The sequence below is a fragment of the Urocampus carinirostris genome, chromosome 5, assembly GCF_059441175.1.
Source record: "Urocampus carinirostris isolate Australia breed hairy pipefish chromosome 5, RoL_Ucar_1.0, whole genome shotgun sequence".
Classification (NCBI taxonomy): domain Eukaryota; kingdom Metazoa; phylum Chordata; class Actinopteri; order Syngnathiformes; family Syngnathidae; genus Urocampus; species Urocampus carinirostris.
Window position 1 is genome coordinate 14,894,659 of NC_142353.1, and position 14,129 is coordinate 14,908,787.

The following is a 14,129-nucleotide window of genomic DNA, read 5'->3' on the forward strand; positions in this document are numbered from 1 at the left end:
AGTCACAACGTCGTGGTGTCAAAATACTTTTTAAGTCTACGTATGAAAGTAACGTCACGTATTAACACTCATATAAATGTTATTGGGATGAATCATACCACGTTTGTTTATGTGTACTCCACTTTTCAATTTATGAAGTAAAAATAAAAAATATATATAATAAAGGCACAGGGAAAATGAGTAAAATATGATTTAATTGAACGAACAAAAGGTATCCGTGTAGTTCAATTGATCAAGAGGAACCAAGTCGTCTGTTACCTGTCACCAAATGACGTCATTTCTTCAAGTTATCTTTCTTATGAACATAATGTAAACACTGATACACGAATGTCTCTTAAATCTGACTTCTTTCAACCAGGAGATGGGCGTGATGTAGTCCATTTAACAGTATTACGGTACGTACTGCAGCCACCAATGCAAATTATTAAAATTACCATCGCAACAAAATTTCAATTTTACCGCAAAAGAGCGATCTATTTTCCCTCGCACATTGATATCGTGCTCTACCCTACACCAAATAACTAATACCACTCGACACATGTTATGGATTACGATAGGTAACAATTAAAACGCGTATATAATAGTTAAAAGTATAAAAAATACAAATAGGCGCTGGACTTTTGTTTTTATGAAAATAATTTAAGCACTGACAAACAAATGTCTCTTAAGTCAAACTTCATTAAAGCAGGGGATATGCAATGCAAATGTAGTAGTTCTACACTGTAGAATCTACAGCGAATAAATGCAAGTTCTTCTATTTACCATTACCACTAAAATTTCCATTTACACCCGCAAAGTAGCAATGATCATACTTTTTTCTCTCTCACATAGGCTTGCCAGGCTCTAGGCTACACAATATAACGAATATTACTTGATAACTACTTCTTAATACGATTTAAAAACTATTTACAAGTGTCAAGAAATACAAAAACAAACCCATGCGTCGGATTTTCGATTGATAGTGGAGAAAGATTTCCTGCAAGACACAGTGATGGGTAAATGCTAGTCAGTACGAGACACTAAAACTCGCAGTAGTGTTGCGGCTGTCTGCCCACCACAGACCGCAACGCGTCTCATGAAACGGGCGTATCGTTTTCTACTAGCCGGGTCCTCATCAGCTAAATCTGAACGAATCTTCGTCCAACGCGTGTAGGAAAAGAGCGTTATAATGCATTTCAAAATGACAGTGTTTTGGAGTGCTTTTAATTGGCTAGCTTTTAGCTAACGCGACTGACTGACATCTCCAGGGAATCATCAATGATCAACGTGTTTACTGCCAAAGTACTGGGCTATTTTCTGCAAACGTGACCAGCGTTTAGGATGTCCAAACGCACGAGGAACTCTGAGGTGTGTGCAGACTGTTGCGTCCCAGGTAAGAAAAAAATGTACCATAGTCAAATGATCTGCACTAGTTTGACACACATTAAGTGATTTGTGTTTTTCTCACAATGGGTCCGCTATTACTTTAGCCCGATTTCCGATCTAATCGGATTATTAGTGTGTTGCCCACCCACAATACTGTCTACTTCACTGTAAATTGCCAAGTGTGACAAGTTTAGATTTGTAACATCTATCCGAGCTCCATGGGGAGGATGCTATTAGACTTTAAGCCACAGCTTTCGGTCAGTTCTTGTCTTGTTCAATTTCTGAATGTATTTGTTGACTATTGCAGGCGTGTAATTCTACCATTAAAATTAAGGCGATTTATTATTATTTGTATTTGTTTTTTGGGGGGTTCAGAAATCATGCTGGAAAGCATGTGGAGATGCAGACGTCGAACACATGCATATATTTTGCTTCGTCAAAGAATACAAAATTACTGGGAGAGATTACGACATGCTTTAAAAGTGGGGTGCGTTGTTTGAGGTGTCGTTAAAAGTTGAAAGTTTAATAGATTCTTCATTAAGTGTGTGTTTACAATGCTCAACTAATTTAAAAGAACTCTTATATTTATTTTCCACTGTGCCTATCTGCTTATATCTTACTATTATCAGAGCTGTTTGAGGCAGAGCACATATGTTTCAAGGAATGGCATTTGAAGAGAGTATTGGAGAGTGATGTCTTGCTCTTCTCTGCAGTTTTTTTTAAGATTCGGTGTAGAATGAAAATAGAGAAAAGGCCTGCATCTAGTAGAGTCCAAATGCCACCCCAAACCCCAATAAGATGAAAACGAATAATTCAAGTGCATCTAATAAATGCATATACTTGTATGCCTATCATGAATGGGCTAACTGAGGCCATGATCTTGCCTTTAAGCCAGGAGATGGCTGCAGTGACTAACAGCGTTCCAAATGCCGTACAGCTCAGAAATTGTTATGATATGGGATACCCTGAACAATTAGGGTGCATTATTTAGAGAATCTAACATAGGGAATATTGCAGAAAAAAACAATGAGTACAGTGGAACCTCGGTTTTCGAACGCCTCTCAGTTCGAACAAATCGGAGTCCGACCAAAAATTTCCAGAAAATCTTGCTTTGCTGTTCCGTCAAAAAATCGGAGTTCGAACGCTGGTAATGCGTGAGTGCGTACTTTAGGGTGCGATGCTGAGCGGCGTACGGGTGTTGATCGCTCTTTTCGTGACCAACTGTTATCGCGTGCGGACGTGCTTCGTTTTGCTTTCGCTTTTAATATAGGTGTATGAAGTGTTTTAGCCCCTAATTATGCCTCCGAAGAAAGTCAGCGCAAGCAGCAAAGTTGCTACAGGTGAAAAAAGAAAAGTAGTGCGTACAACTATTGCATTTAACAAAGAAATAATAGCAAAATATGAAGGTGTGCGAGTGTCTGGTCTTGCTAGGGAATACCCCACCGTCCACCTGCGCCTTCTGCTGACCACCACAAAGGTAAGAATTCCTATGCATAATTCTTTTCTTTATCCTTTTTTTTATTTTTACACGTTCATGTTAGCGTAATCTTTCGTACGGAAGATTACGATAACGCGAACGTACGATTAGCCTGGGTTAGCTTCATGTTTACGTTAAACATTCAAAACATTCAGGGTGTTGGAACGCAGCCCAACATTCAGGGTGTTGGGAGGCAGCCCCCTTTCAAATGAACCGCTCACCACTTGTTGTGGAGACCCGGGTGCTAAATGACCTGATTTTTTTATTTTTACACGTTCATGTTAGCGTAATCTTTCGTACTGAAGATTACAATAACGCAAACGTACGATTAGCCTGGGTTAGCTTTATATTTACGTTAAACATTCAATGTAAACATTCAGGGTGTTGGAACGGATTTAAACGATTTACATTATTTTTAATGGGGAAAATGATTTCGGTGATCGAACAAATCGGTTTTCGAACAGGGTTCTGGAACGGATTATGGTCGAGAACTGAGGTTCCACTGTACCAGGTTAAAGTTCTTTGACAGCATGCAAAAAAGAAATAACAATACTGTGGTTTATATAGAGCTCGCCACTGTGGAGGAGTGGGTGCCAATTGTAGAGGAATAATTTGTTTTGGAGAAGACAACATTTGGAATAAGAATACATGAGACTCAATTCAGGAACAAACAGGAAAATAAATGGACTATAGATTAACAAAAGGCACAGTTTTCGAACAATGAGGACTAGACTTTGAAAACGACTTGATTCTGGTATATGCTCTCCAACACTGTTATTTTTACCTTTGTATGGTGTCCTAAAAAGAAAAAGCACAGTAAAAAGCAAGTTACAAAAAGAAAAACTGACTTGTTTAGAATTCTCAGCAATGTTTTTCTTCTTGGAAACAACTGAATCATTTACAGTCAAAGGTCTACTGTATTCGAAATGCAGCCAAATAATACTGTAATTGTTGTGTGTGAAATTCCCTTTCTGCAGTTGTGACGTGATGTTTTACAGGAAGGCCTACAGGATGCTGCCTGAATTGACCCAGTCTTTTCAATAGGGAAGTCCTTTTTTTGAGATTGTTATCCCGTAAAAAAAGAAGTATACATTAGAACGCAGATGGCTACATAAGTAATTAAGAGAAAGAAGAACGGTATAATCCTATAGGCTTTTTTGACACTCACCCTGTGTTTCTGACCTGTTAAAGGATCCATGGCAGCTGGCCTGGCGTGTAGCTCCCTTGCAACTGTGAGCAGTTGTTGGCTGTGAATATTTTTAGATTTTCAAGATCTACTATTAAATTTAGCTGCACTTGTTTGAGGAAAGTGTAAAATAAACCTACCAGTGGAGTTTGGGTGCCAGTGGGTCTTAGAACTGCAACCAGGTGCCCTAGATGTAACTATAGTCACCCAAGCAGTTGTTCCCTCTACTTGACAGCTGCTTTCCTATCCCAGTTACAGGCAATTGGGGTTTATTTTGATTTATTGAAAAATAACACTATGGATTTAAAATATCTAAAGGAGTACTATGGAATTTGGAACTCTGTTACTCTCTGCTGCTATTGCCTGGCTTGTTGTCATCATTGCAACCTCAGTCAGCTCATAAATAATACGCGTTCTTAGATGTTTAAATAAACTCATTGTTTTTCCATCTTTCTTGGGGTTTGTGTTGGCGTTTGGACCCTACTTGATGCAGGCCTTTTCTTACTTTCACAATTTTCATGCTTCACTTACAAATGGAAAAAAAAAACAAAAATAAACTGCCAGGACAAACATAATGTTACAGGCCAGTGTTCTCACAGCCCTCATTGCTCAAACCTAATGTGTTCTGCCCCGTACAGCTCTGCTAAAAGTAAGATAAAAGCAGATAGGTGAAGTGAAAAATAAAGCATAAGGGCTTGTTGAACTCAGTTGGGCATTGTTAACATGTCAAGAAAAAATATTTAACTTTTCAGGGACACCTCAAACGATGCACCCCAGGTTTAACGTCATTGATAAGTTTGTTCTGTTTTCACTATTGGACAAGTGCTCAGGAGATTTCACGAGATGCCAGTCCTTTATGTTGACCCACTGTTGTTCATTGTTTTGACTATTGCATCACTGTCTCTTATCAGCCAACCCAGAGTATGTTCTTTGATTTCCACATCCTTTGAGGCTAATCTGTTTTGCATAACTTTGAATATTTAACTAAAAGTAAGGGGCTCGGAGGAGGGCTTTAGGAAGAAATTAAATTTTCTCATCTGAGCACTTCTCTCCCATTGATCCTTGCAAATTCAAAATCAATTTTCATTGTATACTTAAGTTTTAACTTCATAATCATTCACAGAATTGAAATTAAAGAAAGGGTACAGCTAGTGTTTTTTTTTTGCTCGTTCCTGTATTTGATGACGCAGATTACATTTCAGTTTAACATCAACTGTCAATCTTAAGCAGTGATATGACATTATAGATAACTTACTTTATTGTATGCTTGCAATGATTATTCGATTACACAATTATTGGGGCTACATTTTCGAGCATCGGCATAGAATTTTAGGTTATGTTCAAACAGCTAGTGACTCTGTATCTGATTTTAACACATTTGGATGGAAAACAAACAATAGCTTGTAGTTGTCTATATTTGATCTTTTCATCGCAATCTTACACTGTGAACATTTACCAGCCAATAAGTGTTCTGTTCCTGCCCTCGCAGAACCCCGCTGGGCTTCAGTGAATAGAGGGGTGTTGATCTGCGACGAGTGCTGCAGTGTTCACAGAAGTCTGGGCAGACACAGCTCACAAGTCCGTCACTTGACGCACACCCCATGGCCTCTTACACAGCTACAAGTATCTTTAACTTTAAACTCTTGTTTTTCTCTTGTTTTGTATCATTTGAGCCACCTCGAGAGTAGGGCTGCAAAGATTAATCGACGTTGTCAACAAAAATCTAATATGAAAATAGTCGACAATGAAGACAATGGTCGACATTTGCCACTAGACATGTTTTCCCTTCCCTAAAATTATATAATCCGTGCTGAGAGTCGCTCATGCACAATAGAGTCTCTATCTCTAAAAGTAACATAAACATACAGAATTAGCGGCGTCAACATCAAGTACGTTTGCCAAAACTTCTAAAGTTTGGGAGCATTTTAGTCTGGATAAGGCCAATAAAACATACTATACGTACAGATAAGTTTGTGAACCAGATCTTGCTTATAGCTCAGTGACGCACGAACTTTTAAAGAGCACGTCGCACAGTGGAGTGTAACGGAGTCAGACTCTCTTCAGTAAGATTTAAGTAAAAATGTTTACTTGATTTTAATTTATTACTTAATTGCCTTTCCCTAAAAAATAGGCAGAGGTTTATTCATGGATTTATGCCTTCACTGACCCGAGCACTGCACCTAATTGTTTATTTAATTCTGTATGATCAATACAAGATATATATTTTAATTGTACCCATTTTTCTTGTGTTTATTATCATTTCCCACATAATTAAATCAACGTAATGCAAAATCTAAGAAAACAATAAAACAATTATCCGATTATTCAACTAATCATTTCAATAGTTGGTGACTCGTCGACTATTAAAATGGTCGTTAGTTACAGCCCTACTCAAGAGTACATCTTTTCTTATTTGTCAACTAATACTATGATATTCTCCCAGATGGTTCAGATGCTGTACAGCAATGGTGCCAATTCAATTTGGGAGCACTCCCTCCTGGACCCTGCATCTGTGATGAGTGGGAAGCGCAAAGCTAACCCTCAGGACAAATTACAGTGAGTTACTTGCATGCATTCTCCCCTGCATGATCTTCTCTGTACCGGTCCACTATTTTCTCAGCCCCAACAAGTCAGAATTCATCAAAGCCAAATATCAAATGTTGGCGTTTGTCCACCGTCTTCCTTGCCGGGAAGATGACAGCTCGACAGCCAAGGATCTTAGTAAGGTGAGGGGAAACATTGCTTCAAAGTATAGCAGGAGTTAATTATAAATCTAAATTATTTTTCTTTGTTCTAGCAACTTCATTCAAGCGTTCGCACTGGAAATCTTGAGACATGTCTGAGGTTGCTGTCTTTGGGAGCTCAAGCAAACTTTTTTCACCCTGTAAGATTTTTTTCCTATTCTCCATTATACGTTTTTAATTAAGATCGCATTAGTGCAGGGGTCATCTACTGAACCCCTTGCAGCCCATAGATAGCACTTGGGTAACCTGCAGACCAGTTGTGAAAATAGCCGATCGCCGAGAAGTCATTGTCAGTTTCTAGGAAATTTGAATGTTTAAACCAAGGGTCTCAAACTCTATTCAGAATAGTCTTTTTTTGTCATTGATAACAACGTAATGGACATTGTTTACGTCGAGATTCGACATGGCGCTGCAGGAATAACATGTAATAAAGACTGAAAAGAGGAAAAAATTAGATAATATAATGTCATGATAAAAGGGCAAACATTTACCTGGGGGCTGCCAGAGTTATTTAGGCAATCATGTGTTCCACAAGAAAAGCTCAGAAAAAACATTCCACTAATCTCGAATATCTTTTTAACTTTTATCTAGATATAAAAAACATCAACATTTAAAAAAAAAAAAAAAGAAAATCAGTTAGTAAACGAATACAAAAGGAATGTGGGCTTCACTTACTTTAAAGTGTGTAGTATTTAGAGCCTCTTAGTAGTAAAAACTACACTTGATTTAGATAAAAATCCAAATTACGCAAACTACCACATACACTTAAATTCTAAAAATACTTGTAGTTTGAGTAATTTGCATTTTTTTAACATAGCATGAGCTTCAACCTAGCTGACATAATTGTCTGCCATCTTGCAGCAACCGGTACCGGAAAAAAAACGTGCGAAAAGTTTGTTGAGCAAATAGGAAAATTGTCTTTTTTGGTTACTTTGTGTCTCCGAAGTTTGCTTTCTTCCTTGTGCTTCCAAACACTTGTTTTCGGTTACATGACCCAATTCAGCGACATCTGGTGACCAAATAATATACACTATCCGTTTATACTTTTATCTTAAGTCAGGTGCTTCAAATTATCATGCTGCGGGCAGCAACTCATAGTTATTGCAGCACTCTTTTCAGCCAATCAGAACACGAGGCAGACAGCTTTGCCTAATTTTGTATCACACACAATGCATGGAATGCTAGCCGCCTCACCGTTACAAACAACTCAACGTGCATAGGATTGATGGGAACTGAAACAGTTATTTGTTCTACAGTAAGTGTTTTATTTTTATTACGCTGCTGTTGGGTTGGTCCGTTGTCCGTAAGAGAAGTTTGTAACTGCTTTACTTGCACTTTCTTTGAGTACACCACTGTGCCCTCATTAGCATACCTCGTTAGCATGTGAAAAAAATACAAACACATGTGAAGGTGGCTTTCCATAATTAAAGCAAACCTTATCCATCCATCCATCCATCCATCCATCCATCCATCCATCCATCCATCCATTGTCTTCCGCTTATCCGGGGTCAGGTCGCGGGGCCAGCAGCCTTATAAGGGAAGCCCAGACGTCCCTATCACCAGCCACCCCCTCCAGCTCATCAAACAGGATCCAGAGTCGTTCCCAGGCCAGCCTAGAGAAATAGTCACACTAGCGTGTCCGGGGTCGCCCCCGGGGCCAGCAAACCTTGTAATTTAGGGAATAGATAGGATGTGCAGTTTGTGATCCGGTGTATCAGGTTTGCGAGGCTTGTTCTTTTTGCCGGGACTTGGAATGGGTGAAGAGGGCACCACTCGTTTCGTGAATTTGATGCTGTGAGTCACTCATTTGTATATCCTCTATATACCATTTTCTCTCACAAAATCTGAGTATATTTTATGTATAGTTGGTAAGGGGCTTTTACTATTTAATAGATATCTAACATTTTTGCATCCACCATTTGGACACCTTGTTGCAATAAATGTAACTGTATATAATAATTGAGACCCTTTCTACTGTTTTTTTGAGGTAAGTTTGCATAATAAGGAGGAAATGATAGGGCTATGCTATCAGAGTCACTAGCTGTTGTTTCTGCTGCTCTATTTGCTCCTCGTGTGATACATGGATACCGTAACTATGGTAGGCGTGGCTTAGCGCTCTATGTCTGATCGATTAGTTGGTCCCTGTGTCGGGAGTTTAAAAGTATAAACAATGGAAAAGATTTACAAAAAAGTGTTTTTTTCATTGGTACCATTTGTTTTCTAAATTACGTAGGAATTCGTCAACATGATCAGTGTCTCAATATTAACTCAGAATACATATTTTTAGAACAGACCATTGCACTCCGGTCCTCAAGGGGGCCACATGTCTTGTATGATTTCTTCAACTCCAGTGATACCAATGATCAGCCTGTTACCAAACTGGAAGGAGCTTGTTAACAATCCTGAAGCTTGGATTTACCAGTATTGGAGAAGAGAAACCACATAAATCGTGTAGGATATTCGGCCCTTGAGAACCGGAGTGCCCTAGTCTGTTTTAGAGTAAGCCTGTCTAATAAACAGCAATCCCTCGGTTTTGGCTGTTAATGAGGACCAGAACCTCCCACAAAACATGAAAATCTAGGGTCGCACATTCATAAAAGCCCACAGGGTTAACCTTACTTCAAGATGACGTCCTTGCCGACTGAGAGTATACGACTGTAACAAAATAACAACTATAGATCTACAAATAAAAACACACAACAGAGAATTGTAGTTGAATGAACGGTCTTTATTGTAATCATAAAAAGTTGGAGTGCTTCTCCTTTCAGAGTAAGAAAGCAATTTAGAAAGCGGCTGGCTAGCTGCATGCTAGCATTGTGTATCTTGGAGTTAAGCCATAATTAAAATCGAAACGTCCTGAATGTAGCAGTTTACTACAAACTGTAGCTCCGGGTTATTTGTTTTATGGGTTATGGATATGGTGTTTGTGAGATACAGGCTCCACAGGGGTGGTTTAAGAGAGTTGTTTGCCTAGCTGTAACAGTAGCCTCGCTATTTCCTTCTCTCCCGAAGCCGCCTCAACTTATTCCCGAAGCCGATAATAATCCACAGAGCACCCGGTGGTGATTACCATTTATTTGCGCTTTTCTGACTTTCCTAATAGTCTGATTATATTGATGAATTTATTTTCAAAGTAACTAGCTGTTGCCATTTTTTTCAGTTGTTTTGGGTGGCGGACACATTTACTTGTGCGCCCACCACGCTGTTTGACTGACGGCATACACAAATAGAACCTGCCTCTTGGGATAGTTTATTGCTGTGTGCTGTCTGCTCAAAACACGGTGTACAATATTTTGATACCAATGACAATAGGGACAATTCTTTCAAAAACCCGTAGTAAATCAGCGATAACCGATGCACAAAATAATGAGGGATTACTGTATCACATGGGGCCCTTTTTTGATGAAGATGTTTTTGTGGTTGAATGAGCCTATTTTATCCCAATTCCTAATTATAATAAAAGTAATTACATAATAACGACACCGTAATAAAATAGCAGTTGTTATGCTTGTCAAATCAATTCCTGCCAGTTAAGTTTTGCCTTGGTACTGCTTAACAAGTTGTACTAGCTGGCAAATGTTTACCTAGATGTCGTTTAAAAGGGTCCATGTGATCGGTTAAAATACATGTCCTTTTTACAGTAAAATATTCTACATCATAAAAGAGTACTAATATCACTGGAGCGAGACTGGAGTGCAGTTCCACTAAAGCAATCAATTGTGAACATTGTTTGCCCTTTTGGGTCAAAACCTGTCCCCTCTTCTACTTCATCATTGGGACAGTGTCTCCTTATGAGGTATAGTAAGGTGCACTTGAATTAGTTTGATATATTCAGCTTATTATTTGAGACATGCATGTCAAACAGGTAACGTTTCACACTAATCCTTCACAAAGATATAATTTTCAGCTTCAAAAGGGTTTGTCACAACTTCTGTAATGAAATGAAGTCATCATCCCATCCCCAATTTCAGTGATGATTTACATTTCATCCAAATATGAATTAACTTTGTTTTAAGTTTTGGTTTCTTTTCAAGGAAAAAGGAAACACTCCTTTGCATGTGGCGGCAAAAGCAGCTCAAGTCTCACAAGCTGAACTGTTGACGGTTTACGGCGCAGATCCTGGAGCTTCTGACAGCAACGGAAAAACTCCCATTGACTATGCAAAGTGAGTCATGGTATTGTAATGAAGCTCGGGTTTTTAAAGTCTTAATACATCTAACCTTAGGGAGGCGGGCCACCACGACCTGGCAAATCGACTGGTTGAGATTCAGTATGAGCTGACGGATCGCTTGGCGTTTTACCTGTGTGGGAGAAAACCAGGTGTGCTTCTATTTTGGGGAGTTGTTAAGTTTAGATTAAAAGTGAGTAAATGGTTAGAAAGACAATTAATTTTTATTTTTGCTTTGCCGCAAAAAGTGGAAGCAGCTTTAGTAATGTAAGCTGAAAAAAAGGATATTGAATTCCCTCAATTGTAATTTAAGATGTTGCTCAAAATCAAATAAATCTGACCCAAACAGATATTTAAAGTACATGTTTTGTATTCTTGAAAGTGGTAATCCCCCTTCCAGGATGACCAGGCTGAAATAAATGTTGCATTGGGTAACAATACACAAAACATAGTCAAGAACAGGGGAAAGAGCCCAAAACTCAAATAATACATTAAAACCTTGTTTAAAAGACCTCCCCAGAGCTTTTCCTTTTATTAAAACTCCTAGGTTAATAATCAGATCTGCCCTGAAGGGTGTGGAATATCAAAGAATAGTAACATGAAGGGCCAATTGTGACAATGAAGCAAGCGGTGCATAACAGTCAAAACAACAGTGCTCAGAAATATTCATAATAACGAACTGGCATCCTGTGCAATCTCCTACATTTTTCTTTTTTTTTTCTCTTAAGATCACAAAAATGGGCAGCACTTCATTGTTCCTCAAATGGCTGACAGGTAAGTAGAAAAACGAGTTTTTGTTATTTCAACTTGAGAGTGTAGAGAGAGACAGTCATTTATTCGCAGTCGCTTGTTTCAACTTGCTAGAAAATTTTATGCCAGAACTGAGAAACTTCAAATGTGTCAGACTTGTACCCTCGTTACAAAACTAGATCTTGTTTTATTAATGTTGTTTGGTCCTTTGTTGTGCGTACTTTGATGAATTAGGAATATGTAAGTATGCCCAATTAGCTTGCAGATAAATGTTTTACTTTAGGTCACACCAACATGTTGATGAGAAATTCTTTGTCACTGTAGCAGTTTAGATCTTTCTGAACTGGCCAAGGCTGCAAAAAGGAAACTACAGTCGGTAAGTGACGTGCACTGGACATTATTTTTTTGTACCTTTATCCTTATTGAATACTTTTTTACTGTTTTGCAGTTAAGTAATCATTTATTTGAGGAGCTGGCTATGGATGTGTACGATGAGGTCGACAGGCGGGAGACTGATGCTGGTAATTATTGCCGCTGAGACTTTTTTCACAATGATTCTGTAAAAGTTCTGCAATTTTAAAAAGCCATATCATGTGCAAAAAAATCATAAAAATTTGGAAATTTATTTCTCGACTATTTTGATATTAGATTTATATAGCTATTATTTAAAATAGAAGATGTTTTTTTAGATAGTTTTCTCTTAAATTTGAGCTAATTACAACTATGATCATAACGTAACATCATAGTCCTTATTTTCATGCTTAAACTGATCTAATAGGTAAAATAAAAACAAAAATGTAACAATACTACAGTATATACCCTTGAATTTACAGGGACCTTGTAATTCATATTTACATGTGAAAATTCGTCCTAAAAGGAAATTGGTAAGAAAGTAAAACACGAATATGGTATGATAGGGGTGGGCAAACTTTTTGAATCGCAGGCTGCATTGGGTTGAAAAATTGGGCAAAAGAGGGGAAAAAAAAAATTCATTTTTTTTATCTTCAGACACGGTTTTAAATCCGATACTTTTAAGATACATGATGAAAAAATAATAATGTAGGCCTATCTCTTTTTTCGTCACAAATAATAGTTTTTGCATATATTAAAAATTGCATTCAGGCAAAATAAAGACCAAAAAAGGAGATAAATCTCTTTAGAATAGCCGCGACGGTTTTGCATATAGAGATAAACAGACATGCAGATATTAACAGTTAAGTGTTAGATCTCTTTTTTGGTCTATAAATAAACAATTTAATGAATTGGTTTTTAAATCCTCAGAATTAAAGCAAGTAATACATGATGTCCCGTTTCACGGCACTAAATTTTATAAAATGCATTGAAAAATGCTAGCTCAGAAGTTTTTTTTTCATTGAAGTTGATAAATATTTTGATGAATAAAATAAATAAATGATAACAACTGCGAGTAAAAGAAAAACGTAGCCAGATATTTGAATCTTGGGGACACCAGGGACAAGAGTGGCAACAAATCAACACATTTTTTACCGCTTTATGCATATAATCATTATGTTTTCAACATTTTAGTTTGGCGGGCTATATGGAAAAGCCTGACGTGGCCCAAAGGCTGTAATTGGCCTACCCCTTCTGTATACTACACCATATGAATAAAATGCACTGTGTTGTTCTGTGAATGCATACCGGCCGGAAGTTGCGATTGAATTTTAATGAAATATTTTTTTTTACTGATTGGGAATAATTTTTCATTAGTGTTGTGCTACTTATTTTTTTGTTGTTCCATGGGTATTAGTTAATTGAAGACACTGTAGAATCTAATTTACTGCTAGCCTTTGAATGTTATCCTTCTTCAGACTAGCGCTAAGCTAGCTTTGTTTTTAGACATAGTATGAGGTGTTATTAAACATAAAGTGAATGCCAGTACCTTTGCTGTGTGTATAATTTTAATTTCAGCTCCAAATAAATTGTTATCAAACTACTTTTTAGGGACCCTTCAGATGACAGAATAATAGCTTCGGGGATGAACAAAGTATCTATCTATCTATCTATCTATCTATCTATCTATCTATCTATCTATCTATCTATCTATCTATCTATCTATCTATCTATCTATCTATCTATCTATCTATCTATATTTGGAGCTTGCCAGATGCATCAACATGGAATAAGGGCACTTTTACAACAACGGGAATTAATCGTGTTTTATTATACACAAAGAGAATACAAAGCATTGAAATTACAGGCCAAACTTGAAAAAAGGCAATAGGCTTTTGCACTGATCTGCATTCTGAAAAGTGTTTCCGATATACAGAGTAAAACACTGATGTGATTTGATCTGTGAATTTCTTGAAGTTTGGTTAGCGACCCAGAATCACAGCGCCCTTGTGACGGAGACTACAGTGGTGCCTTTCCTTCCTGTCAATCCTGAGTATTCCTCTACAAGAAACCAGGCAAGTTAGCATC

The 14,129-nt window shown here is 37.7% G+C and overlaps 1 protein-coding gene across 3 annotated transcripts in view; it reads left to right on the forward strand.

Annotated features, from left to right (window-relative positions):
* The first annotated feature begins 111 nt into the window (after positions 1 to 111).
* The window catches only part of git2a (G protein-coupled receptor kinase interacting ArfGAP 2a), a 36,804-nt gene continuing 22,786 nt past the window's right edge, over positions 112 to 14,129 (forward strand). For all 3 annotated transcript variants that reach the window (XM_088335902.1, XM_088335900.1, XM_088335901.1), the window contains exons 1-12: positions 112 to 395; positions 1,248 to 1,372; positions 5,518 to 5,651; positions 6,472 to 6,584; positions 6,649 to 6,754; positions 6,826 to 6,912; positions 10,807 to 10,937; positions 10,998 to 11,092; positions 11,669 to 11,714; positions 12,015 to 12,066; positions 12,139 to 12,211; positions 14,019 to 14,116. In XM_088335902.1, coding sequence (XP_088192028.1) covers positions 1,321 to 1,372; positions 5,518 to 5,651; positions 6,472 to 6,584; positions 6,649 to 6,754; positions 6,826 to 6,912; positions 10,807 to 10,937; positions 10,998 to 11,092; positions 11,669 to 11,714; positions 12,015 to 12,066; positions 12,139 to 12,211; positions 14,019 to 14,116 — 987 coding nt within the window. In that variant the 5' untranslated portion in view covers positions 112 to 395; positions 1,248 to 1,320. The remainder of the gene's footprint in view (positions 396 to 1,247; positions 1,373 to 5,517; positions 5,652 to 6,471; positions 6,585 to 6,648; positions 6,755 to 6,825; positions 6,913 to 10,806; positions 10,938 to 10,997; positions 11,093 to 11,668; positions 11,715 to 12,014; positions 12,067 to 12,138; positions 12,212 to 14,018; positions 14,117 to 14,129) is intronic.